The sequence below is a fragment of the Rhinolophus ferrumequinum genome, chromosome 16 (genome assembly GCF_004115265.2).
Source record: "Rhinolophus ferrumequinum isolate MPI-CBG mRhiFer1 chromosome 16, mRhiFer1_v1.p, whole genome shotgun sequence".
In the NCBI taxonomy this organism is placed as follows: Eukaryota; Metazoa; Chordata; class Mammalia; order Chiroptera; family Rhinolophidae; genus Rhinolophus; species Rhinolophus ferrumequinum.
The window spans coordinates 7,655,484-7,683,457 of record NC_046299.1 but is presented as its reverse complement, the minus strand read 5'-3'; the positions used below and the strand labels follow the sequence as shown (position 1 = coordinate 7,683,457).

General features: G+C 49.9%; 1 protein-coding gene across 46 annotated transcripts in view; it reads left to right on the top strand.

Moving 5' to 3' along the window:
• Nucleotides 1–1,746: 1,746 nt before the first annotated feature.
• DMBT1 (deleted in malignant brain tumors 1) overlaps nt 1,747–27,974 on the top strand; it is a 66,058-nt gene continuing 39,830 nt past the window's right edge. For 8 of the 46 annotated variants that reach the window (XM_033130323.1, XM_033130297.1, XM_033130286.1 and 5 more), the window contains exons 1-15: nt 1,749–1,863; nt 6,304–6,363; nt 7,992–8,021; nt 14,875–14,904; nt 15,679–15,705; nt 16,347–16,676; nt 17,637–17,666; nt 20,426–20,476; nt 21,704–21,730; nt 22,371–22,700; nt 23,662–23,691; nt 24,461–24,511; nt 25,670–25,690; nt 26,460–26,510; nt 27,656–27,685. In XM_033130323.1, the coding sequence (XP_032986214.1) occupies nt 1,803–1,863; nt 6,304–6,363; nt 7,992–8,021; nt 14,875–14,904; nt 15,679–15,705; nt 16,347–16,676; nt 17,637–17,666; nt 20,426–20,476; nt 21,704–21,730; nt 22,371–22,700; nt 23,662–23,691; nt 24,461–24,511; nt 25,670–25,690; nt 26,460–26,510; nt 27,656–27,685 (1,159 nt within the window). In that variant the 5' untranslated portion in view covers nt 1,749–1,802. Of the gene's footprint in view, nt 1,864–6,303; nt 6,364–7,991; nt 8,022–14,874; nt 14,905–15,678; nt 15,706–16,346; nt 16,677–17,636; nt 17,667–19,557; nt 19,660–20,425; nt 20,477–21,703; nt 21,731–22,370; nt 22,701–23,661; nt 23,692–24,460; nt 24,512–25,669; nt 25,691–26,459; nt 26,511–27,655; nt 27,686–27,974 lie in introns of those variants that run through there. The other 38 variants (XM_033130282.1, XM_033130280.1, XM_033130283.1 and 35 more) reach the window with 25 other exon arrangements.

Genomic DNA, 27,974 nt, shown 5'->3' with positions numbered 1-27,974 from the left:
GCTCTAATGCATTTTTGGAGCAAAAATTAATATAAGATCCAGTATTATGTTATATTATATTATACCCGGTATCATGTTATATTATATTATAAGCTCCAGTCTTATATTTTGGTAAAATAAGACGGTATCTTATATTAATTTTTGCTCCAAAAGACGCGTTAGAGCTGATTGTCCGGCCAGGTCTTATTTTTGGGGAAACATGGTACTACTGCCTGTTAAAATTGTCATCATGCCAGTCTGTCTCTAAGATCAGGCAGTATGTTTCCGTGGGGGGAGGACACTTTTTATTCTTGTCTACCTCACAGATATTTAGTTTTCCTACCACCACTTTTCTATGTGGTGCTCAAGGCAGACATTACTAATCTATCCACCATTCTTTTTTTGATGATCCCAGATCCAGCTTCATAATCATTCTCAATCCAGCACTCCAGGAACCAATCATAACCCCCTATAAGAGGAATCTAACATGCTGTCTTGTTTTAGGCATGCCCTGGCAGATAGATATCTTTGCTGTCTTGTCATCTGATACTTACCAATTGTTGGACTGACAGTAGGAGAACTGAAAAAAAAATGAAAAAAGAGAGAGAGACTAGCCTGCGGAAATATGCCCATTCACACCAGGGGGAAAAGAGGAATTTGGGAACAATAGAAAAAGTTGTGGGATTAAAAAAGAAATCCAAGGTTGAATGTATTTCATCTGGATGAAGCCACATGCAGACAAGCAGCCCTAAATGCTCACTGGTGACTGACATAAGGCATGGGTTCATAGTATCTTTCCAGAATGAAGCACCAGGAGACTCTGGGTTAAGAAGGAATGATGGCAAGGAAGCCAAGGTGTCCTCCAATAGCCTCGGTGTCTCAGTTGAGAGGCAGGACACTGCTCACCCAGGCCAGGATAACAGAGGTAGTTCTGCAAAGCCATATGCTTCTAGCCAAGAGTTATCAACCACCGAGAGCATTTGGCTAAAAAAAGTAAGCGACAGGCAACCTTCTTGGTAGATTGTGGGGGGTTTACTAGAGGCTGATGATGAAGACTAGGGGTCCCAAAGGGCAAAGCAATATCTGTATAACAAACCCAAGGAGAAGGACTGTGGGCAAGGCAGGAGGAGGTTAGGGCAGGTTTCGTGGGTATGCCAAGCTCCAAGCATCCTGCAATGAATGCCAAGGGCAAGAAATGAAAGCCTGTGAAATGGTTGCAAGGGGTTCAGTCTGAGGTCCTGTGTTTCTGGAATTAGTGTGACATCCAGAAGATGGTGGCCAAGCTAGTATAGGCCCACGAACAGCATGGACTCACCCCTCATGCCTTCAGCTCTCTAGTCATGTCTGCACTAATGCCACTCTCATGCCTCCAAGGCAAGTGGCCAATGAGAAAACGCCCTGCCAGGACAAAGTATCCCAAAGAGATGCTTTCCCCCTTGGTACCATGCCCTGTATTTGCCCAGAAGCCCACATCCTGCTGTGCTCCGAACCTTGGGGCTGACTTCCCACAAGTTAATTCAAGTTCTCTATTCAGGGAACACTTGAGAGTCTTCCAGGCTCATCTAGAAGGAAGTGGGAAATTGTATCACGAATGTCAGTGCTGTTGCAGTTGGTAACTAGCCAGATTATTCATACGCAATCAATCTAACACACCCAAATTGTTCCCACAGATTAGTTATTGACTGTTAGGAAGGTCCCTCACTTCCTTTATAATGACTTATGGCAGCAATAAAAATATACCACCCCAGGGGGCACGCCTTCTTTCAGCTAGGAACATATAAATATCAAGGTGTTTTTATTCAAATTGAGAACTACCCAGCAAAATGGGGATCTCCAGGGTCATCCTCGAAATCTGTCTTTTATTGGGTCCAGTTCTATCTACAGGTATTATATTTATTTATTATATTTGTTAACTTCACTCCTGCAAATCCAAATGATGGCAAATTATATTTACTTGTTCTTGGTGCTAGGTTGCATCTCGAGGGGAATTTTGTATCAAGGAGGTTCTTTGCTGATAGTCGTAATTGCAAATATTTAGAAGGAATGGCTCTGTTTTGTTTCTGGCTGAGAAGTACAATGGTTGTGGTTAGAAAAAGTCAGTTACTATGTCAGTGTTTTCAGTGAGTCACTCAACTAAGGAAATGATTGATTGGTTTTAGAAAAAGTCCTAAAGTTGAGGGAAAGTATATGTGTACTGTTAAGAGGCCCTAAAACTTTGCCATCATTGGTTAAGCACACAGTTTGTGTACTATGAAAGTGGGCATTTACTGCCCCTGTAAATGCTTGTTATGTGACTTCTTTCTGCAGGTGTGTCTGGCTTGACAATAAATATTTACTGAGTAAAACCAGGTCAAGTAGCTGAGCAGACAAGATCATTAAGAGTCCAAGTCTGTGTCTGTCATTCACTGTTTTAGATAAATGATTTGAAGCTTAGAGTAACTCAGCATATCTTTATGTTCTTAGAGTGTCAAGTGATAAATTGTACTTGAAAGAGCCAGGGGCAAATCAGTGTGACCATTGACTCTCAATGTCGTTTTTACAGAGGTACTAAGTGAACAGGATGATTAGCCAGTCCTCTCTCTCTCTCTCTCTCTCTTTCTCTCTCTCTCTCTCTCTCTCTCTCTCTCTGTCTTTCTCTCTCACATCTATCTGTCATCTATTATCTACCCACCCTTTTTTTAATGTCCCCTTTTGCTACATTCATGAATTTCAGAAGACAGGACAAAAGTACCCTAATTTCCAGATAACTTCTAGAACTCTCATTCCCACCCCTAGGCTTCTAGGGGAAGTGCGGAAGATAAAGGTTCTTTTGGGAAATGGCTTTCATGACAGTAGCACCCTGAAACCAAGCCCTCCCAGCTCTGGTGATGGGGAGCAGTTTGCATTGTGTGATGTGTGGTGACACCAGCGGGCCAGCTCACAAAGGACACCCTCCTTCCCTTCTTGTCAGGAGGACCTCAGGGTGTACTGGCTCTAGGCAGTCTGGGGGCTGGAGGTCCTACATCTTCTGCTTGGCACTATGCCCTGTCATTGCGCAGAAGCCCAGAATATTTGAAAATGGGAGTCAATGTTCTTAGCTCCAGCTTTGATCACTATGAAGCTAATCCCTGGATTGACATGTCACCCCTGAAGGCCAGGGAGAGGATTGCCCTGCCTCCCTACAAAGGGGTTTGAGGCAGCAGCACTCCTGGATGGAGGAAACCTGTGGTTTTACCATGATGTCATGTGCATGCATGTGCACCGACATGTACACACATGTACACATACGTACATATGTTCCTGTATTTGCAGTTTAGAGGTGGGAATGAACCCTCTGCAGGGTGCTTCCTCTGGACCAGGTACTCGGCTAGCCAGTGTGCCTATATTCCCTTGTCTGAATCTACTAAACCCCCAAACTCAGGTCTCATTATTTCCACATTGCAGAAAAGGAAACTGAGGCTCAGAAAGGTTATGTAGCTTGTTCAAGGTCAGCAGCTGGTGAGCAGCTGGGTGAGCAGCTGGGTTAGCTGGGTTGATCCTAGAGGGCGTGCGCTGCCATTTGACTAGCAGTTTTGGCCCATTAACCCTCGCTGTTTCTGCAGAGAACCTTGGAGATGAAGTGTGGCATTTAGCTCAGTGCTGGAACCCCAAGGGGGAGCTCTGTGCTGGGTGAACCGCGGCAGCATGTGCTCTACTGTGCTCTGGTCTTTGCACAAACTCTTGAGAAAAAGTCAGTGCATCCACGTTTGGGCTGGGCTGGAGGGGCCATGGAAACCCTGCTCCTCCTCACCATGCCTCTGCGCTGCCATCTGCCACCTCTGGGGCCTCTGCAAGCCTCAGTTTACTCATTTGAAAAATGGGGTTGCGTTCCAGCCTTATAGGGTTGTGTGGACATGAGATCACACAGGAGGTGCCGACCTTGTTACTCTTCTAGGTATTGTGCTAATTTTTTATCCTAACATAACTCCCTAAATGCAAGGTGACATCTCAGGTTGGATCCTGGGACAGAAAAGAAAAAAAGGTGAAATCCAAATCAATTCCTGGAGTTTAGTTAACAGGAATGCACCAGTGCTGATTTGGTAGTCGAGATCGATATACCACAGTCAGGTAAGACATTCACATAGGGGAAATTGGGTAGGGGTAGGTGTGAAGTCTCTATTTACTCTGCAACTTTTCTAGAACTCTATAAAACTACTCCAAAAAAAATGTGTTTAACTTAACTCCCCTTGGTCCCACTTCTTCAAGGCCAACGGTTTGCAAAATGAGAAAGGCGTAATTGCTTGCAAATGAATTCCTAACAAATTGTTAATCCTCGTACTTCCGCTTTCCACAGTGTATCAGAAGTTTTGGCAACTATTAATGCCTTTAAAGAAGGAGAAATCTAATGGAGGGACTTTCAGGCATTGTGAGAATGTCTTTAATGCGGGTGGCATGTAAACTGGGGAGGCCCTCCTTCATCGGTCAGAAGCTTCCTATAGTTTGTGGCCTTATCCTTATGAGGTTATTTTGAAGGGGCAGTTTATTCAGTGTGTCTGTCCTTCCTTGGAGCCCCTTGCACCCACATCTTCCCCTCTGCCTGGCTCACATCTGCTTGTACTTCCTGGTAGAGCGCCAGGAAATCCCGGCACTGCCCCCCCCTCCCCCCGCCGCCAATCACAGCCCCTCGTCCCCTGTCCTCTCATTGCTTACCTGCACATCTCACCCTCCAGAGCAAATTTCCAAAGGAGGCATTGTGTAAACTCAATATTCCCCGTGCCTGATGGAGTTTAGCTTCTAGTAGGTGCTCGATACGTGGTTTCTGAGTGAATCGTTCCTTCCCACTCTGCTGAAATTGCAGTCTCATTTCCCTTGCATATGCTGCAGGACAGGGGGTTTCAAACTCATCTGGTGCGCTGGTTAAAACACATACCGCTGGGCACCCCCTCCAGAGCTCCTGATTCGTAAGTCTGGAAGAGGACTGAGAATTTGCATTTTTCACAAAGTCCACATACTGGCTGGTACTGTTGGCTCATGGCACCCACTTTGAGAACCATTGCTCTAGAAGAACTCTTCTAATGTGACTGGGACAGGTAGTTGGTTGGTTACTCAAAAATATTGTTTAAAATATGATACATATACATTTGACATGTTTTCTTTCTAGGTTAAAACAGACAAATACACCTTGATGTTCCAATTTGTTGCCGTCAGTGTTCTCTCAGTAGTTCTGTGATGTTTTTCTAGGGTAAACCTCACCCGTTTTGCGTATCTTTCATACTTGATTTTAGCTTCTTTAATGTGGAGCATGAAATGAAAGACATTTGCAGAGCCGTATGAGTGCACAAGTCCCATTGTTTCACGTATCTTTCTCCTGTTTTTTTTTTTTTTGCTGTCTCACTCGCCTGATTTCTTTTTAGCAACTTGATTTTATTTCCAAAGCACTCAGCCTTATTTTTTTTATAGAAAGACATCTTTCTTCTTGTCCCCATATTTCATCAAATTCCTTAATATTTAATTTAATTTAAATGCCAAGTGAAACTGGCATAGAACAGGTTTGGGAAGCATCTGCCTCTAGTTGATTGCACCGCTTAGTTGGTTGGAGTGGAAGTTGCCAAAAGTGTTAGAAGTTAGCCCACCAGCCCCAGTGTTCAATGGATCTGGCTAATGGGTTCCATACAAGACAGTTAAGAGAACTGCGTGTCTACTGCCATCTCTGGGATACCTTTCACCTAGAGTAGCCAGATATAGCACATACAAATGTAAGACACCCAATTAAATTTGAGTTTTGGATTAAAATATGTTTTCTTAAGTATAAGTATATCCCATGTAATATTTGGGATATACTTATACTGAAGAAGTATTCATTATTTATCTGAAAATCAAATTTAATTGAGTGTCCTGAATTTTATCTGGCAACCATACTTTCACCCCATTTTTTCTTGACATATGTCTATGACTCCTCCCAAATCTAGTTGACAAAGCTACTTCTCTCTGGTTCCTCCTGCCCTTCGCCCAAGCACATGAATTGCCCCCTCGGAGAGTTCCATGCCCCATCCACTCTGTGTTCTTCATAGGCCAAGAACAAACTGCCAGTCTGGTGGCCGAGCAGCCTCTGAACTCCAGAGGACTGAGCCTTACCCTCCATGATGGATCCCTCCTGTCCCCCCCAGCTTTTAACCCAGTACCTCATGTGCAGTCAGAGATTAGTCCCTATTTGCTGAGTGAATTAATTAATGAGTGACAGGCCCAGCTAACCCTCCAAAGTGCAGTGTGATGCACTCCCTCCCTTGCTCCTATTAGCAAGGGCGTCAGATTTAATGCTTGTTTTCAGAAGAGCTCTCAACTGGCCTTTTGTCTTTGTATTTTCAGTAATACCAAAAACAGAAGACATCACGGAAACCAGTTTTAAGGAGACACAGAGGCCAACTGGTAACTCTATCTAAACTCTGGGACTGGTGGTTGTGGGGCCCAAGGCTACCCTGGGTCAAGGACTTAGGAAGGACTACTGCAGAGAATTCTGCTGGGTTTTAGATGTAAGACAGGAAGTACATCCTCTGATGGGGTCCACCTGGGCCCTCAGCCTCTTCTTTGCGAGGTTCCACACTGGGCAGAAGTCAGGCCCTGAGTGTCCATGCCAGCCTCTGCCCAGCCATACCTCTTTTCTAAGATCTCTGCCCCAACCCCCACTCCAGTCTGCCTCACTGGGTGTCCTGCGAGGGTCACAGCCAGTCAGCGAGACAACAGAAGCAGGTGGGGACAGCAGCAACTAACTGAGGCTCTCTGGATATCATCACTTTTTTTTTCTTCTTTTCTAGAATTTGTAACAAGTCTTGGGGAAATGGCCAATACCCTGCCTCAGTCAACGCTTTAAGTGGTAGCTTTTTCTGCTCACTATTTCCTCATCTGATTATGGTCCTGTCTGTGCAAAAGTACAGACCATGATTTGGAGCAAATAACTCAAATGTTACAAAAATATATACCAGGAGGCAGAATAGTAAAATGGAAACGGTTTAAGAGCAGCTGTCTGAGTACAAATCCTACCCCATCACTTACTAGTCAGTTGATCTTTGGTCACCTTCCTGAGCCTCAGTTTCCCCACAGGGCTGTTTTGAGGGTTAACTAAATATATATATGGGAAGGGGGTGTGCCATGGGCACAACGAGCATTTCATGATTGGAACGGGACTTGAGTGGTCAGGCCAGAGGCAGAAGTGGGACCTGAAAGTGGCGTTGCCACAAAGGCCCCTCAAAACACAAGGTTGGCCGAACTCCACTGAAGAGGCAGAGAAGTTTAGCTTGTTAGGTTCAAACGCTAAAATACGCTAAGGAATCTTTCATTGCCCTGTCTTTTCTGGGTCCTCGATCACTGTGAAGGGCTCTGAATCACACCCAATCCCACTACCTTGTCCTGCAGAAGGAACAGACAGGGAAATCTCTATGCCTCCCTCTAGATTTGGCCTTGAGACTGGTAAACAGAAGGAGCTGGGGTCAGGGCCAAGTGGAGATTGTGCCAGATTACACATTGCTTAATGCCGTCATCACACACAGTGTCCCAGGAACCCTGGTACAGGACTCTGTTTTCATAAAGACAGAGTGAAAATTTCTCCAGGTGTGGGTCAGAAGGAACAGGCTATCTTATTTACTTATAAGATATTTACTTATTTAGGGGAGCCTCTGGGTGGCTATACCCAGTGATGAGTCCGTTCCCATTTCCGATGAGGGGAGATTCAACTGCCACCTAGAATCCTTGACAACCAGTGTGAACTGCCTTCTCTTACCCAGAACCTTCTTTCTAAGCATAGATAACATCCTGTGACTATAAACTGTAGTGTGAGGGGGCCTGGCGCAGACATGTACTTTATTATATTTAAAATAACTGAACATCCCATATCCAACCCACTTGTTTTAATCTACTATTGCAAACACCCCAAACCCTGTGAGCAAGCAGGTGGGAGGCACAGAAACCCAAGATTGAACCACAGCGCCCCCTGGCTGTAAATGTAGGTCGTTTACAATCAGCAGAACCTCCTTTCTAAGATGCATTTGGTTTCTTTCTAGGTCGGCGGATCCTCTGGACTACAGACTATGGTAAGACCTTTTAAAACTTGTATTCCTGGGGTTTTGCTCACTGGCTGGGTCAGCCAGTTCTGCTGCTGCTGTTGGCTAGTTGAGGCTGAGTGCCTTCTTGGCCCACGGGGCTAGAGCCTACCTGCCCTTTGGAATACAGAGGTGGAGACGGAGGGGTCAAGGAGTGCTGAGACCGTAGGCATGTCCCATGTGTCATTCTCCTGTTTTCTCTCTGCCTCTTGGTCATTCATTGCATGAGGTGAACTTTAGCTTGGCTGCAGGAGAGATGGGGGATGGGGGAAGTCAGTGCCTCTTCTCACAGCTAATGACAGTTATCTTGAAGACAGCTAACATCGCCCAAGCACCTGCTATGTACTCTGGGCAAAATTATTTTCATGCACCAAATGAGTTAATATATATAAAAGCATTTAAAATACTGCCTGGCACGTAATAAGTATTCAACTAATGCACATAGTAAGTACTGTTATTACAAAATTGTCCCAATACTTTGAGGTAAGTAGTTTTATTATCCCCATTTTTGCAGATGGGGAAGCCGGGGTAGGTAGTGAGGTAACTAGTCAATACTTATATGTCTAAGATCATGTGGTGGCTAAGAGGCCGGGCAGAGATTTGAACCCAGAGATTTGCCTTTGCCTCTGCCCACGATTCTTACTAAGTGCACCCATCTTTCCTCATTCTCTGCAGGGAGAGCGTACACACTTTACACCAAATTTCGTATGTCAGGGTCCTTTCTGTGCTCACTTAGGACAGCTGACCCGGCCATGGAGTTCTTGGCTCTCTTGAGGCCAATCCCTGCCTTTTTGGAGCATGCCCCGAGAGTCCAGAAATAGCCTGGGAGAAGCTTACAGGATAGCTTTCTGGTGATTGACACACAGCAAGGGACAGGCTGAGGCAGGGAGACTGAGAGCTCTTCTGCAGGGACCCTTCACAGGAGTGACCAGAAAGGGGCAGCGAGAAGAACAGGAGAAGCCCAGAATGCACCTTGGGAAGGCCTTAGAAACAGTCCAGTTGGCCTCTCCTCCTTCTTTCCCTGAACGTCCGCCCCCACAACAACCACAGCAACCACCTGCCCCCTTATTTTCCATCCCATTCCAACCTCTCTGGTCATTTTCTGGCCACAAATTTCTCATCACCGCAAACTCACCATTGAAAAGCCACAGCCAGGATTTAGCAGCTGCTGTCAGGATGTTGACCTGGAGCCCTCAGGACCTGCTGCCTGCTTTCCTTGCATAATCCGTGTGGGTGACTGAGCAGGATCATGTCAGGCAGGAAGGTGACGTGCAGGATGCGACCACTGACTCCCAGTGGTATCCATCTTTATGGTGGGAACCAGGTCTCCAAGCCCCTCACAGGAGGTGTGAAAGGCAGCTCGAGGCCCACTCTTAGACAAATGCCATCTTGCACTTAATGGGAGAGGAAAGGACACTGAGGCCTGTCGAGCAGTGACTTGAACATATCTGTGATTTATCAGGATAGAACTTGGGAGAGTCTGGGTGAGTTCGAGGATTCCTGTCGGTACAGGAATGGGCGCGGAGTGGGTTCTCCATAAATGCTGTTTGAATGAATGAATGTGGATGGATAAGAGAAAAGGAAGGGCAGGGGTAAGGAGATCAGCTGGGAGGCCCCTGGAGTAGGCCAGGCGCAAGACAAGGAAGAGCTAGTAAAATGGCGATGGGACTAAAAGGAGAAAACGACCTTGGTAATAAGTTAGACATAAGAGGTGAGGAGAAAGAGGAATCAAATGTGACAACCAAATTTCCAACACAGTTGATGTGGAGTTGGTGACACCGTTGATTCCAATGGAGAAAAAAGGTTGTATGAAGTGTGGGGTGATGAGGTGGGACATCCAGGAGGCCACTGAAAACGTTGGTCTAAGGTTTGGGGCTGGGGTTGTCAGGACCGATCAGCATTGGAGAGGTGGATGCGGGGGTCCTCTTTCTGGAAAGCTCTCAGTGTATGTGAGTAGGTCCTTCAAGGGGAAAGATAGAGTGCGAAGAGGGCTGACATAGCGCTTGGGAGAGGAGTAATGGAAGTTCTTCAGAGAGGAGAGAAGTCAGTGAAGGAGGCGGAGCAGTCGTCAGAGAAAGGAGAATAGTGAGCTCTGGGGGGTGAAGCCAGGGGAAGGGAGGCGGGGTGAGAGCGAAGAGCAGGGCTTCCTGCTCTCCATGCCTCTGAGGCTGGTGAACTGATCCGTGTCAGGGCCGGTGGAGGTCCTGTACTAAGGCTACTGGGGCACCGTGTGTGACGGCGGCTGGGACGCCCAGGATGCAGATGTCGTCTGTCGGCCGCTCGGCTGTGGCCATTCGGTGTCAGCCCTGGGTGGGGCCCACTTTGGTCAGGGCTCAGGGAACATTCTCTTGGGTGATGTGTACTGCTCGGGATGGGAGCACTACCTGTTGAGCTGTCCCCACAGTGGGTGGGACAACCATGAATGTGGACACAGGGAAGACGCCGGAGTCACGTGCTCAGGTAGTGCAGACATCACCTTGCACTGTCACCTGTGCCCCTTTGGGGACAGGAACTCCAGCTCTCCTTAACATGGAGGCACATATACGCAATGCTTTGCAGTTTACCTCTAAGTCATATCTTATTTGGTGTTAGAGGGCAGGTATCGCCGTCCCTTTTCACAGATAAAGAAATGGAGACTCAGAGGGCAAATGACTTGCCTAAAGTCCTAAAGCTGGGAGGTGGTAGAGGCGGGTTTCAATGTCAGTCTCCTCCAGAGCTTGCTGAGGCAGTCACGCAGGGGACTTGTTCCAATGCGTAGCACCATGACATCCCTGGCCTGGGATGACCAAATGCCTTCCTATATGACACCTTCTCCTCCTTGTCAATGAGGGGGGCAAGGGTTGGGGATTTCTCATCCTTAAAACTGAAATCTATGCCAAAATCAAACACTGGAGTAAGTAATGTTCTCTTTATTGGGGATTAAATGACAAGCAAAAGATGTTTACACCCTCAGTGGAAAAGAAAAAATTCTCCCTGATTCGACCTGGTAGATCCCAGGGCTGCATTTCTCCTTTTTCACAGAGTGCTGGTAGGTGTTCAAGCACGAAGGGGTCCTTTAATCCACACAGAAACCTGAGGATGCTGCCCATTGCATGTCCCCCAAAGGGGAGCTTCTAGTTAAGTTGTGCATCTTTAGAGCAGGCTCTCGCATTTGCTGTGTGGACTGGTGTGTGCACATGCCACCACACATAGAAAGTGACCCCAATAATCCAAGCACCACATGAGAATGGCTTCCCCAAGAGAGGGTGGCCCTCCAAGCAGTCATTTTAGTTTATTTAGGCATTTGGGATGCATCTCTAGAAAATGTCTTTCTCCTTTTTGGGGGCACCTTCTCAGGAACATCTCAGTGATTGTAGATATTTGTTACTTGAGGGTGTGTTTGAGCCATAGAAATCGTCAGCTGGTATTTGAAGTCCAAGCTTGTGAATAAGGTGGAGCTGTTAATTGACTGGGTGATTTTCTGGAGGGAGACTCTGGAAGCAGAGCAGGTGGGGGGATGTTGACAGGAGCAAAGGATGTCCCTGGTGTCATCCCAGCATTGAATGAGGCCAGGAAAGTGACAGGGAAATGAGTTCTGTTTCATAAGGAAGAAACATCACCTGTTAGCATCCAGCATCTTGTTTCAGAGCCAAGGAGTAGAGAGCCATTTCTCTTTAAATGAAAGCCAACATCAGATGGCCTCTTCTTCCCTCTGCTTTGTAACTTCTTTCCTTACCATGGAGGAACTCCTGATAACAACTGTGGAAGGTAATGTTTGTTACGTGGGATCCCAGTAGACTCATTACGCCCCTGCACCCTGATCCAGAAGAGAGGCACAAGGTGTAAAAGATGGGGGTGCTCAGCTTCCAAGTCGGGGGGGCCTCTGAACAAGGCTGCAAGCCTGAATGGATATCCCTTCCATGAACTTTGTCCCTGAGATTACGGAAGAATCAACCTACAGATGCGTCCTGAAGGAGCTCCAGGGTGGACTTTGGTGTCCTATCTTCAGGGGATTCTGTCGTGCATGCTGGGTGTACACCCTCAGTGCACACCTCACCAGTCCATGATGACCCCTGGCCAGGCTGAGGTGCTGAGTCTCTGGCTATAGGGCCTAGAGAGGCAAGTGCAAACGTGCTGGACAACATCCTTGCCTGTGCCCTGTCCTGAGCCCATATCAGGCTACCTTTGTTCTTCCTCAGGATAGAAGGACACTGGACTTTAGCCTGTGGGCAGCAGAAGTCCCATGCATCCCCTTGGGGTGCCTCCAGTGAGAGAGCTGGGAGGTACAGTCAATATAGCCTGAGGTTCTGACAGCCTGGGCTTTGGGAAGGAAAGTCATGGTCCATTTCCCATGGGAAACTTGGCAGTAGGACAAGAGAAGGACAGCCTCCACACCAAGGCCCCTCCCCAGGGCTCATCATGGATCAGTTGGGAATTCTAATGATATGCCTGTCAGGCATTTCTGTTCCTTGGGCTTTATGTTTTCCTGTTTCTAAGGCCAATGGGGTGAGGCCTGACTTCACCTTCTCTTTCTATTCCCTTTGAGTAAGGACACAGATGTCACTAGATCTGAGGATAAGATTGGCGTTATTCCAACTTAGCCATGTCTCTACCCAAGATTCTTCATTGCAGCAGCTATAAGATGAAAACTTGTTGCTTTCTGCAGTCATTTCCCCTGAGAACCCTGCTATGTATTAGGGTACTGGCTGGACCTGACAAGACTTTTCGTACAACTAGTCCAGACAGGGGTGCAAACAATGGGTTGGGGGTGCTTGGCTGCCTGCCTATGACACAAGACTGCAGACAGGACTTATCTAGAGCCGTTAGAACCTCTACTGGGGTTGGAGGTAGGGGTCACACTTCTTCTAGATCCACAAAGACCTCAGATAGAGGTAAAAGCCCAGTAGATAATTCACACAAAAACTGAGTGCTCTGGTTGCAGTAGGCTAAGAGTAGCTCTCAGGTGATCGTCTCTTCAAGCTCCAGCACCAAGCAGGCTGTTTCTGGAGCCTTGGACAAGCACCAGGGCTCCTCGAAGCAATTTCAAAACCACAGGTTTAAAGCCAGAATCTTAATGGAGAAAGATTAGAAGCATTTCAACTAAAGTAAAAAGCAAGGCAAGTATGCTCTTCAGCTCCATGCTATTAAAAATTGTACTAGCAATACTAGCCGATGCAATTAGACAGGAAAACTGAATTAGAAGCTTAAGCATGTGAAAATTATTTTTGCACCCATTCCCTGGAGCCCTGCATAAGTCACATGTGGGATGGTCAGAATTAGGCTCAGTAGGTTGATACCGAGATATTTCTCATCTAAAAATAGCCTTTTAAAGTGAAAGAACTCAAGGCGAGACAGGTTTCTTGACTTCTCCAAAGTTACACAGCAAGACAAAATCCAGATCAGAAATGACATCTACTATTAAATGACATTCCTATTAAAAATGACAATGTGAATCACAACAGGTAAATATCCCTCTCTAACCTTCCATGGGCACCCTCTCTGCTTCTAAAGATAGGTTGTGTTTGAGTGTGACAGGAGGAAGCTTGAGGTTTGCCCTTCCTCAGCCTCGTCACTGTGAAGGGGGCCAAGTGAGGGGTCCCTGAAAGATGCTCCCTCACTGATTAGTGTGAGCCATGGAGGCCTGATGAGTCATTCTGGGACCTTGCTCCTGTCTCAGGTTTTCGGCTGGTGTTGTTGGTATACGGGGGAGAGTGTGCAGGCAGCTGGGCTGCGGCTGGGCCAGGTCGGCTCCAGGAGGTGCCCGTTTCGGGCAGGGCTCAGGGCCGATTGTCCTGGATGATGTGAGATGCTCGGGGCACGAGTCCTACCTGTGGAGCTGCCCACACAATGGCTGGAACTCGAACAACTGTAACCATGGGGAGGACGCTGGCGTCATCTGCTCAGGTGGGCCCCAAAAATCACTGGGCCTCCTTCTGGGGTGATGTTGCTGAGAACAAACACAGTTTCCTTTAGGGACCCTCACCCACACCCCAGAGCGTCATCTCTGAGCCTGTAGTTTATCCCAGGGCAGCTGGCAGCCAGGGTACCTTGTCACGTGCTCTACTTGTAGACTTAGGTTGGTTACAACGTGTCACACGCATCTTGCAGGCGTCGCCCGAGTTCGGTTTCAAATGACTATGGCGCCCTTGTTCATACACACGGTCAAGCTTTCCGAGGGCAGAGCAGGACTTTGCACGTGCCCAAGTAGTGCGAGCTTACCTCTCATCCTGGAGTTCACCCTGGGTGTGCTTCTCAGGGTACACTCATTTATGAAGTGCCAGGGAGGGTTGGTGGGCAACACCCCTCTACGATGATTTTATTCCTTTTGGCTCTTCTGGCTTCCAACGCAGAAGAGAGGATGCTAGAGCACAGCATTCGTTGTGCAATATTGTGAGGAGAGGTCGGGAGAAGAGAAAGTGGAGATGGAATGCAAATGAGCCCGTTAGGACCTCGGGCAGTGTGGTGTGAAAGCTGGGGAACCAACCAGAAACTCTTAGACAGTCTCAATTTTATCACAACTCAAGGCGGAAAAACTGGGGTCTACCTCAAACTATTTTTCAGACCATTCTGTGATAAACCTTTGGTGTCAATGCACAGGCTGTGGTGCCCTGTTCCAGAAGTGACACTGGTTTTCCTCTTCGGGAACCTAAGCCTTTCAGGGCAGTGAGACCGGCACCGGTATTGGACAGAGCACAGAGAGGCTCTGGCTGGGCACTGGCAGTGTCCACGCATGGGCACGTGAGAGGCATCAGCTCAGCCTGTATCTTGGCATAGATACTCGGCAAGCGTCTTCAACCTTGGATCGGGGTTGAAGGGACCGGGCTCATGTATGCTTTGTGTCTGACTTCTCTTCATTTCCTCACAGCTACTCAGACCCACACCACATCCTGGACAGGTGAGGCACCGGCACCCTTACTCAGGATGTCCCTTTACTAGTCACCATCCTACACACTGATATTGAATGACTGCTCTTGGCGGCGGGCACCCAGGGGCACAGGATTTTGGCTCTAGGTCAAAGAGAATGTCAGCAGTGGTCATAAAGTACATATGGGCCTCCCCAGACTGCAACCCGTCCTGCATCCAGCTCAGTTTTAACCCAATCCGTTGATAGTGTCCCATGTGATTGGTGTCTCCGGTCAGAGAGGCGGCTTCGTGTTGCATGACCTTTGGCCCAGTTAAAATTGGTTCTGACTTGAAGGCTGTGAGTGAATAGCCGTCTATAACCCCTGACTGTTTGCTGATTAGACTTGAGACTAGGCTGGCTTCTCTCCCTCACTCAAAACTTGCCACACCTTGAGATTCAGCAGGGTCACACATGCATCCAAAAATGGCAGAGACAGTGCCCAGGGGATTCCAAGGTGATAAGCGATTATGTTCCAGTGGGTCCCACAACACGTAATTGGCTCCAGATAAGTTCACCACGGGCCCTGACTCTTTCTGTCCAAGATTCCAAGTCAGGGAAACAACCTCAGACTTCCCAGTAATTTCATGGCTCAATTGAGGACCTTCCTCCCAGATGACCTAGGGCAGAAGACGGCTTGTGCCCCCCTCACACGTGGCAAGTGGCAGATTGTACATGTGCATTTGTCACGATGCCCACCAACAATTTCTGCAGTGAGTTCTTTCTGTGAAGCTTAACGCTGGCTCTTGTCTTTCTCGCTACTTCCAGACTTCTGGAACACTGCATCGACAACAGGTAAATATCCCTCTCCAACCTTCCATGGGCTCTCTCTCTGCTTCTGAAGATAGCTTGTGTTTGAGTGTGACAGGGGGAGGCTTGGGGTGTGCCCTTCCTTAGCCTAGTCCTTGTGAAGGGGGCCGAGGGAGGGGTCCCTGAGAGATGCTCCCTCACTGATCAGTGTGAGCCATGGAGGCCTGATGAGTCATTCTGGGACCTTGTTTCTGTTCTGGTCTCGGGCTGGTGTTGGTGGTAACGGGGGAGAGTGTGTGTCCTGCATCTGTCTGGCCAAGGTCCCTTCACATGCTGGAGCTTTGCCAGACCAGCCGGGACTACACGAGAGCCAAACAACTGCCAAACCGGGCGATGGTCTTGGCCTGGCTTCAGAGCTATGTCCCTCTACTCTTGTTGTAGTATTGCGGTGGCAGGGCTGCTCTCATGTGTTGGGGTAATGGGGTGCTTTCTTACATAGCTGCATCCATAGACCTGAGCACGATACCATGTGTCTGCTCCTTTCCCCTGATGAGGGTTAATCCCGGGGCCAGTCCTAAGGTTTCCGGGGAACTTTGCCTAAGAGAACGTGCCCAGATTCTGGAAAATGTCTCTGACGTGATAGCTCCAGATACACACCGAGGGGGTGTTCCTGTGCCACACTCTAGGGTTCGGGACCGAATCGAGTTTGGCTCTGAGGCTGGTGAACGGAGGTGACCGGTGTCAGGGCCGGGTGGAGGTCCTGTACCGGGGCTCGTGGGGCACCGTGTGTGATGACGAATGGGACACCAACGATGCCAACGTGGTGTGCAGACAGCTGGGCTGCGGCTGGGCCAGGTCGGCTCCAGGAAATGCCCGTTTCGGGCAGGGCTCAGGGCCGATTGTCCTGGATAACGTGAGATGCTCGGGGTACGAGTCCTACCTGTGGAGCTGCCCACACAATGGCTGGAACTCGCACAACTGTAACCACGGGGAGGACGCCGGCGTCATCTGCTCAGGTGGGCCTCAAAGATCGCTGGGCCTCCTTCTGGGGTGATGTTGCTGAGAACAAACACACTTTCCTTTAGGGACCCTCACCCACACCCCAGAGCGTCATCTCTGAGCCTGTAGTTTATCCCACGGCAGCTGGCAACCAGGGTACCTTGTCACGTGCTCTACTTGTAGACTTAGGTCGGTTACTACGCATCACACGCATCAGGCAGGTGTCACCTGATTGGGGATTAGAGGTGCCTATGGCGCCCTTGTTCATACACACGGTCAACCTTTCCGAGGGCAGAGCAGGGGTCCTCTTCCATTGCCCACAGTAGAGTGAGCTTACCTCCCATCCTGGAGTTCACCCTGGGCATTCTTCTCAGGGCACGGTCATTTGTGAGGAGCCAGGGAGGGTTGGTGGGCAACACCCCTCTACAATGACTTTATTCCTTTGGGTTCTCCTGCTGCCAACGCAGAAGAGAGGATGCTAGAGCACAGCGTTCGTTGTGCAATATTGTGAGGAGAGGTCGGGAGAAGGGAAAGTGGAGATGGAATGCAAATGAGCCCGTTAGGACCTCGGCGAGTGTGGTGTGAAGGCTGGGGAACCAACCAGAAACTCTTAGACAGTCTCAGTTTTATCACACCTTAAGGCGCAAAAATGGGGGTCTACCTCAAACTATTTTTCAGACCATTCTGTGATAAACCTTTGGTGTCAATGCACAGGCTGTGGTGCCCTGTCCCAGAGGTGACACTGGTTTTCCTCTTCGGGAACCTAAGCCTGCAGGGTCAGTGAGGGAGGCACCGGCAGTGGACAGAGCACAGAGAGCTCTGGCTGGGCACTGGCAGTGTCCATGCACGGGGCACGTGAGAGGCATCAGCTCGGCCTGATCTCGCCATAGTCGGCGAGTGTCTTCATCCTTGGATCAGGGGTGAAGAGACCGGGCTCGTGTATGCTTTGTGTCTGACTTTCCTTCTCTTCCTCTCAGCTGCTCAGGCCCAGACCACATTCTGGCCAGGTGAGTCGCCGGCGTCCTTCCTCAGGATGTCCCTTTACTAGCTGCCCATCCGACACACTGATATTGAACGACTGGTCTTGGAGGCGGGCACCTAGGTGCACGGGATTTTGGCTCTAGGTCACGGAAAACGACAGCAGTATTTCTGAAGTAGATATAGGACTCCTCAGACTACAACCTGTCCTGCATCCAGCTGAGTTTTCACCCAATCCGTTGATACTTTCCCATGTGATTGGTGTCTCCGGTCAGAGAGGCGGCTTCGTGTTGCATGACCTTTGGCCCAGTTAAAATTTGTTCTGACATGAAGGCTGTGAGTGAATAGCCGTCCATAACCCCTGTCCATTTGCTGATTAGACTGGAGACGAGGCTGGCTCCTGTATCTCCCTGAGAGCTCTAGCTACTCCTTGAGGTCAGAGGGTCACAGGTGCATCTGAAAATGTCAGAGACAGTGCCCCGTGTATGGCAGGGTGATAAGCGATTATGTTCCTGTGAGTACCAGGACACGCGATTGACTCCAGGTCCAATTTCCACGGGCCCTGATTCATTAAAGCTTTACAGTCAAGAAATGACCTTCGACTTGGCAGTGTTTTCGTGGCCTAGGTAAGGGCCTTCCTGCCACATTACCTAGCTGAGCTGACAGTTTGTGCCCCACGCAGACGACTAAGTAGCAGTATGCACATGTGTAATTGTCATGATAGTCACCAACAGTTTCTCCAGTGAGTTCTTTCCGTGAGGCCTAACTCTGGCTCTTGGCTTTCTTGCCACTTCCAGACTTCTGGACCACCAAATACAGAACTGAAAGGACAATGCCATACACAACAGGTAAATCTCCTTGTCCAACCTTCCATGGGCTCTATTCTTCTTCTGAAGTAGGGTTGAGTCTGATTGATAAACAAAGACTCTGGGTTTACCCATCCTTAGCCTAGTCCCTGTGGAAAGGGTTATGGGGAGGGGTCTCTGACGACCAGGTTGACGTGTACTGTAGAGGGCAGCTATCGCTGTCAGTGGGCAGGTGTCCGCAGAGACCTTCCGCCATTTATCAGTGTAAGCCCTGAATCCTCCAGAATCATTCTGTGATCGGTCCTGACTCAGGCCATGGCTGGTACCCTTGGTGTACAGGTGAGAGTCAGTACCGATTTGTGTGGCTGAAGTCCCATCACCAGCTTGAGCTTTGCCAGGACCAGCCGGGGCTCATAGGAGCCAGCAAGTGCTGAACAGGGGGATAGTATTCACTTTTCCGTGGAGATACGGGGCTCCACCCTTGGTGTACCCCGTGTGTGTGGGGATGGAAGTCCTTCTCTCGTTCATCAGGGGTCATAGGTGCACCCATACACTGGAGCCTCCAAGACCTCCCAGGACACGATGTGTCTGCTCCTTTCCGGTGATGAAGGTGATCTTCTGATCGGGGGTGGTGGCCAGGAAAAGTACTTGAAACATGCCTCAGGCCTGTGAGATTACGACACAGCACAGTGTTCATTTATAAAATACAGAGAAATAGGTAGGGAGGGTAATGTTTGAGATGTCAGCGGCCATTGAATGGAATGCTAATGACCGGTTAGGGCCTTGGGGAGTGTGGCAGGACCCATGGGAAAAAACAGAGAAGCCATTATAAAGCCACATTGTCCTCACACATCATGGCAGATTTGGGGTCTACCTCATCCTATTTCTTTGGACCATTCTGTGATAAACGCTTGGCGTCGATGCATAGGCTATAGTGCCCTGTCCTAGAAGAGACTGTTTTTCCTATTTGGGAAATCAAGCCCTGAGGCTCAGCGGCAGGCACTGGCAGGGGACACAGAGCAGAGAAGCTGTGGGCGGCGCTGGCAGTGTCCATGCACAGGGCACATGAGAGGCCACAGCTCGGTGTGTATAGGCTGAGTGTCTTCAACCTTGGATTTTGTGTGTGTGTGTGGTGGGGGTGTGAAATTTGGTGTTTTGTGCCTGACTTTCCTTTTCTTCCAAACAGATACGGAGAGTCCGTCCACTATCTGGGCAGGTGAGTCTCCGGCATCCTTACTCGGGTTGTCCCTTCACTAGCTGCCTAACCAACACACTCTAATTGAACGACTGCTCTAGGAGGTAGGCACCCAGGAAAATATGATTTTGGCCCTCGGTCAGTGAGAATGAAGGCATTGCTTCTGAGCTGGACATGAACTACCCAGACTCCAAAACATTCTGTATCCAGCTCAGTTTTCACTCCTCCGTTCATACTGTCCCATGTAATTGGCTTCTAAGGTCAGAGTAGCAGCTTCGTGTTTCATGAACTTCGTCCTGTTAGAATTGGCAGAAGAAGAATGCTACGGGAAATGGCTCTCGATAACCCCTGACCTTTCACTGATTGGACATGAGACAAGGTGGCTTTGCTGCCTCCCTCAGAGCTGGCTATACCTTGAAATTCAGCAGGATCGCATGTGCATCCCAAAATGGCAGAGACAGTGTCCAGGGGATGGCAGGGTGATAAGTGCTTATGTTCCTGGGGTCCCAGGACACGTGACTGGCTCCAGGTCAGCTCACCCAGGGCCCTGACTCGTTCAGTCCAAGTTTCAGAGTCTGGGCAACCCACTCAGACCTGCCAGTGATTTCGTGGCTCAGCGGAGGGCCTCCTCCCAGATGACCTGCAGAGAAGACAGCTTGTGTACCACACACAGGTGTCAAGTGGCAGATGGCACATGTGCAATTGTCACGATGCCCACCAACAGTTTCTTCAGTGTGTTCTTTCCGTGAGGACTAACGCTGACCCTTGTGTTTCTCGCCATTTCCAGACTTCTGGACCACCTCATCCACAACTGAAACGACAATGCCAACCACATCAGGTAAATATCCCTCTCCAACCTTCCACGGTCTCTCTCTCTCTGCTTCTAAACACAGGTCGGGTTTGAGAGTGATAAAAGAAGATTACCATATTACCCATCCTTAGCCTAGTCCCTGTGGAAGGGGCAGGGGGCGGGGTCTCTGACCACCAGGTTGACGTGTAATAAAAAGGGCAGCTATTGCGGTCAGTGGGACTCTGGGTAATGGTCAGCAGAGCTCTTCCACCATTTATCAGTGTAAGCCCTGAATCCTCCAGAGTCATTCTGGGATCGGTCCTGGCTCAGGCCATGGCTGGTACACTGGGGGTACCGGTGAGAGTCAGTACCGATTTGTGTGGCCAAAGTCCCATCACCTGCTTGAGCTTTGCCAGGACCATCCGGGGCTCATAGGAGCCAGCAAGTGCTGAACAGGGGGATAGTCTTGACCTTTCCGTGGAGATACGGGGCTCCACCCTTGGTGTACCCCGTGTGTGTGGGGACGGCAGTCCTTCTCTCGTTCATCAAGGGTCACGGGTGCATCCATACACTGGAGCCTCCATAGACCTCCCCAGGAAATGATGGGTCTGCTCCTTTCCGGTGTTGAAGGTGAAAAGGAAGCCAATGCTTCTGAGCTAGACATGAACTACCCAGACTCCAAACCATTCTGTATGCAGCTCAGTTTTCACTCCTCTGTTCATACTGTCCCATGTAATTGGCTTCTAAGGTCAGAGTAGCAGCTTCGTGTTTCATGAACTTCGTCCTGTTAGAATTGGCAGATGAAGAATGCTACGGGAAATGGCTCTCGATAACCCCTGACCTTTCACTGATTGGACATGAGACAAGGTGGCTTCGCTGCCTCCCTGAGAGCTTGCTATACCTTGAGATTCAGCAGGATCGCATGTGCATCCCAAAACGGCGGAGAGAGTGTCCAGGGGATGTCAGGGTGATAAGCGATTATGTTCCTGGGGTCCCAGGACACGTGACTGGCTCCAGGTCAGCTCACCCAGGGCCCTGGCTCGTTCAGTCCAAGTTTCAGAGTCTGGGCAACCCACTTAGACCTGCCAGTGATTTCGTGGCTCAGCGGAGGGCCTCCTCCCAGATGACCTAGCGGAGAAGATGGCTCGTGTCCCACACACAGGATGCAGTGGCAGATGGCACATGTGCTATTGTCACGATGCCCACCAACAGTTTCTTCAGTAAGTTCTTTCTGTGAGGCCTAACGCTGGCTTTTGTGTTTCTCGCCACCTGCAGACTTCTGGGACACTGCAACCACAACAGGTAAATATCCCTCTCCAACCTTCCATGGGCTCGGTCTCTGCTTCTGAAGATAGCTTGTGTTTGAGTGTGACAGGGGGAGGCTTGGGGTTTGCCCTTCCTTAGCCTAGTCCCTGTGAAGGGGGCCGAGGGAGGGGTCCCAGAGAGATGCTCCCTCACTGATCAGTGTGAGCCGTGGAGGCCTGATGAGTCATTCTGGGATCTTGCCCCTGTTCCGGTCTCGGGCTTGTTTTGGTGGTAACGGGGGAGAGTGTGTGTCCTGCATCTGTCTGGCCAAGGTCCCTTCACTTGCTGGAGCTTTGCCAGACCAGCCGGGACTACACGAGAGCCAAACAACTGCCAAACCGGGCGATGGTCTTGGCCTGGCTTCAGAGCTATGTCCCTCTACTCTTGTTGTAGTATTGCGGTGGCAGGGCTGCTCTCATGTGTTGGGGTAATGGGGTGCTTTCTTACATAGCAGCATCCGTAGACCAGAGCACGATACCATGTGTCTGCTCCTTTCCCCTGATGAGGGTTAATCCCGGGGCCAGTCCTAAGGTTTCCGGGGAATTTTCCTAAGAGAACGTGCCCAGATTCTGGAAAATGCGTCTGACGTGATAGCTCCAGACAAACACCGAGGGGGTGTTCCTGTGCCACACTCTAGGGTTCGGGACCGAATCGAGTTTGGCTCTGAGGCTGGTGAACGGAGGTGACCGGTGTCAGGGCCGGGTGGAGGTCCTGTACCGGGGCTCGTGGGGCACCGTGTGTGACGACGAATGGGACACCAACGACGCCAACGTGGTGTGCAGGCAGCTGGGCTGCGGCTGGGCCATATCGGCTCCAGGAAGTGCCCGTTTTGGGCAGGGCTCAGGGCCGATTGTCCTGGATAACGTGAGATGCTCGGGGTACGAGTCCTACCTGTGGAGCTGCCCACACAATGGCTGGAACTCGCACAACTGTAACCACGGGGAAGACGCCGGCGTCATCTGCTCAGGTGGGCCTCAAAGATCGCTGGGCCTCCTTCTGGGGTGATGTTGCTGAGAACAAACACACTTTCCTTTAGGGACCCTCACCCACACCCCAGAGCGTCATCTCTGAGCCTGTAGTTTATCCCAGGGCAGCTGGCAGCCAGGGTACCTTGTCACGTGCTCTACTTGTAGACTTAGGTCGGTTACTACGCATCACACGCATCAGGCAGGTGTCGCCTGATTGGGAATTAGAGGTGCCTATGGCGCCCTTGTTCATACACACGGTCAACCTTTCCGAGGGCAGAGCAGGGGTCCTCTTCCATTGCCCACAGTAGAGTGTGCTTACCTCCCATCCTGGAGTTCACCCTGGGCGTTCTTCTCACGGCACGGTCATTTGTGAGGGGCCAGGGAGGGTTGGTGGGCAACACCCCTCTACGATGATTTTATTCCTTTGGGTTCTCCTGCTGCCAACGCAGAAGAGAGGATGCTAGAGCACAGCGTTCGTTGTGCAATATTGTGAGGAGAGGTCGGGAGAAGGGAAAGTGGAGATGGAATGCAAATGAGCCCGTTAGGACCTCGGGGAGTGTGGTGTGAAGGCTGGGGAACCAACCAGAAACTCTTAGACAGTCTCAGTTTTATCACACCTTAAGGCGCAAAAATGGGGGTCTACCTCAAACTATTTTTCAGACCATTCTGTGATAAACCTTTGGTGTCAATGCACAGGCTGTGGTGCCCTGTCCCAGAGGTGACACTGGTTTTCCTCTTCGGGAACCTAAGCCTGCAGGGTCAATGAGGGAGGCACCGGCAGTGGACAGAGCACAGAGAGCTCTGGCTGGGCACTGGCAGTGTCCACGCACGGGGCACGTGAGAGGCGTCAGCTTGGCCTGAATCTCACCACAGTCGGCGAGTGTCAACATCCTTGGATCCGGGGTGAAGGGACCGAGCTCGTGTATGCTTTGTGTCTGACTTTCCTTCTCTTCCTCTCAGCTGCTCAGGCCCAGACCACATTCTGGCCAGGTGAGTTGCCAGCGTCCTTCCTCAGGATGTCCCTTTACTAGCTGCCCATCCGACACACTGATATTAAACTACTGCTCTTGGAGGCGGGCACCCAGGGACACAGGATTTTGGCTCTAGGTCACGGAGAATGACAGCAGTATTTCTGAAGTAGATATAGGACTCCCCAGACTACAACCTGTCCTGCATCCAGCTCAGTTTTCACCCAATCCGTTGATACTTTCCCATGTGATTGCTGTCTCCGGTCAGAGAGGCGGCTTCGTGTTGCATGACCTTTGGCCCAGTTAAAATTGGTTCTGACATGAAGGCTGTGATTGAATAGCCGTCCATAACCCCTGTCCATTTGCTGATTAGACTGGAGACTAGGCTGGCTGCTCTCCCTCACTCAGAGCTCTAGCTACTCCTTGAGATCAGAAGGTCACAGGTGCATCTAAAAATGTCAGAGACAGTGCCCCGTGTATGGCAGGGTGATAAGCGATTATATTCCTGTGAGTACCAGGACACGCGATTGACTCCAGGTCCAATTACCATGGGCTCTGACTCTGTTGAAGCTTCACAGTCAGGAAATGACTTCCAACTTGGCAGTGATTTCGTGGCCTAGGTGAGGGCCTTCCTCCCAGATAAACTAGCTGAGCTAACAGCTTGCGCCCCACGCAGACGAATAAGTAGCCGGATGCACATGTGCAATTGTCACGATGCCCACCAACAGTTTCTTCAGTGAGTTCTTTCCGTGAGGCCTAACGCTGACTCTTGTGTTTCTCGCCACTTCCAGACTTCTGGACCACCTCATCCAGAACTGAAACGACAATGCCAACCACAACAGGTACATATCCCTCTCCAACCTTCCACGGTCTCTCTCTCTCTGCTTCTGAACACAGGTCGGGTTTGAGAGTCATAAAAGAAGATTACCATATTACCCATCCTTAGCCTAGTCCCTGTGGAAGGGGCAAGGGGCGGGGTCTCTGACCACCAGGTTGACGTGTAATACAAAGGGCAGCTATTGCGGTCAGTGGGACTCTGGGTAATGGTCAGCAGAGCTCTTCCACCATTTATCAGTGTAAGCCCTGAATCCTCCAGAGTCATTCTGGGATGGGACCAGGCCATGGCTGGTACACTGGGGGTACCGGTGAGAGTCAGTACCGATTTGTGTGGCCAAAGTCCCATCACCTGCTTGAGCTTTACCAGAACCAGCCGGGGCTCGCAGGAGCCAGAAAGTACTGAACAGGTGGAGTGTCTTGACCTTTCCGTGGAGATACGGGGCTCCATCCTTGGTGTACCCTGTGTGTGTGGGGGGATGGCATTCCTTCTCTCGTTCATCAGGGGTCACGGGTGCACCCATACACTGGAGCCTCCATAGACCTCCCCAGGACACGATGTGTCGGCTCCTTTCCTGTGATGCAGGTGACCTTCTGACCAGGGATTGTGGCCAGGAAAAGTGCTTGAAACACGCTTCAGGCATGCCATCTTAGGACACAGCGTAGTGTTCTTTGATGAAATACAGTGAACTGGGCCTTGATGGGAAAATGTGAGATGTCAAGAGGCCAGTGAATAGAATGTTAATGACGAGTGAGGGCCTTGGTTAGTGTGGCAAGACCCATGGAGAAAAGCAAAGAAACTATTACAAAGCCACAATGTCTTCCCACCTCAAGGCAGAAAATTGGGGTCTACCTCATCCTACTTCTTTAGACCATCTGTGATACACCCGTGGTGTCAATGCATAGGCTATGGTGCCCTGTCCCAGAAATGACTGGTTTTCCTATTTGGGAAACTGGGCCTTCAGACTCAGCACGGCAGACACTGGCAGTAGACAGAGGACAGAGAGGCTGTGGGCGGGCACTGGCAGTGTCCACACGGCGGCCACGTGAGAGGCTGCAGCTCTGTCTGTATAGGCTGAACATTTTCAACCTTGGATTTCGTGTTTGTATGTGGTGGGGTGTGAAATGTTGTGCTCTGTCTCTGACTATCCTTCTCTTCCAAACAGAAATCCCAACTCCGTGGCCAGGTGAGTCACCAGTTTCCTTACTCAGGATGTCCCTTTACTAGCTGCCTATCCTATACACTGTGATTGAATGACTGCTCTTAGTGGCAGGACCCCGGGGCACATAATTTAGGCTCTCAGTCACTGAGAATGAAGGTAGTGCTTCTGAACTAGCCATGAGACTACCCAGACTCTAAACCGTCCTGCATCCAGTGCAGTTTTCACTCAATCCATTGATGCTGTCCCACGTGATTGGCTACTAAGGTCAGAGTAGTGATTTCGTGTTTCATGAACTTGGCCTGTTAGCATAGCCCCAACAAGAATGCTACAAGAGACAAACCGTCGATAACCCCTGACCTTTCTCTGATAGGACTGAGACTAGCCTGGCTTCCCTGCCTCCCTCAGAGCTTGCTATACCTTGAGGTTCAGCAGGATCGCATGTTCATCCAAATATGGCAGAGACAGTGTCCAGGGGATGGCAGGGTGATAAGCGATTTTGTTCCTTGGGTCCCAGGACATGAGATTGGCTCCAGGTCAGCTCACCATGGGCCCTGGCGCGTTCAGTCCAAGTTTCAGAGTCTGGGCAACCCACTCAGACCTGCCAGTGATTTCGTGGCTCAGTTGAGAGCCTTCCTCCCAGATGACCTAGCGGAGAAGACGGCTCGTGCACCACACACAGGATGCAGTGGCAGATGGCACATGTGCAATTGTCACGATGCCCACCAACAGTTTCTTCAGTGGAGTTGTTTCTGTGAGGCCTAATGCTGGCTCTTGTGTTTCTCGCCACTTCCAGACTTCTGGACCACCACATCGACAACTGAAACGTCAATGCCAACCACAACTGGTAAATATCCTTCTCCAACCTTCCATGGGCTCACTTCTTCTTCTGAAGTAGGGTTGAGTCTGAGATTGATAAACAAAGACTCTGGGTTTACCCATCCTTAGCCTAGTCCCTGTGGAAAGGGTTATGTGGAGGGGTCACTGACGACCAGGTTGACGTGTACTGTAGAGGGCAGCTTTCACTCTCAGTGGGCAGGTGTCAGCAGAGATCTGCCATTTATCAGTGTAAGCCCTGAATCCTCCAGAATCATTCTGCGATCGGTCCTGACTCAGGCCATGGCTGGTACCCTTGGTGTACAGGTGAGAGTCAGTACCGATTTGTGTGGCCGAAGTCCCATCACCAGCTTGAGCTTTGCCAGTACCAGCCGGGGCTCATAGGAGCCAGCAAGTGCTGAACAGGGGGATAGTATTCACCTTTCCGTGGAGATAAGGGGCTCCACCCTTGGTGTACCCCGTGTGTGTGGGGATGGAAGTCCTTCTCTCGTTCATCAAGGGTCACGGGTGCATCCATACACTGGAGCCTCCAAGACCTCCCAGGACACGATGTGTCTGCTCCTTTCCAGTGATGAAGGTGACCTTCTGATCGGGGGTGGTGGCCAGGAAAAGTGCTTGAAACACGCCATGGGCCTGTGAGATTACGACACAGCACAGTGTTCATTTATGAAATACAGAGAAATAGGTAGGGAGGGTAAGGTTTGAGACGTCAGCGGCCATTGAATGGAATGCTAATGACCGGTTAGGGCCTTGGGGAGTGTGGCAGGACCCATGGGAAAAAACAGAGAAGCCATTATAAAGCCACATTGTCCTCACACATCATGGCAGATTTGGGGTCTACCTCATCCTATTTCTTTGGACCATTCTGTGATAAACGCTTGGTGTCGATGTATAGGCTATAGTGCCCTGTCCTAGAAGAGACTGTTTTTCCTATTTGGGAAATCAAGCCCTGAGTCTCAGCGGCAGGCACTGGCAGGGGACACAGAGCAGAGAAGCTGTGGGCGGGCGCTGGCAGTGTCCATGCACAGGGCACATGAGAGGCCACAGCTCGGTGTGTATAGGCTGAGTGTCTTCAACCTTGGATTTCGTGTGTGTGTGTGGTGGGGAGTGTGAAATTTGGTGTTTTGTGCCTGACTTTCCTTCTCTTCCAAACAGATACGGAGAGTCCGTCCACTATCTGGGCAGGTGAGTCTCCGGCATCCTTACTCGGGTTGTCCCTTCACTAGCTGCCTAACCTACACACTCTAATTGAACGACTGCTCTAGGAGGTAGGCACCCAGGAAAATATGATTTTGGCCCTCAGTCAGTGAGAATGAAGGCAGTGCTTCTGAGCTGGACATGAACTACCCAGACTCCAAAACATTCTGTATCCAGCTCAGTTTTCACTCCTCCGTTCATACTGTCCCATGTAATTGGCTTCTAAGGTCAGAGTAGCAGCTTCGTGTTTCATGAACTTCGTCCTGTTAGAATTGGC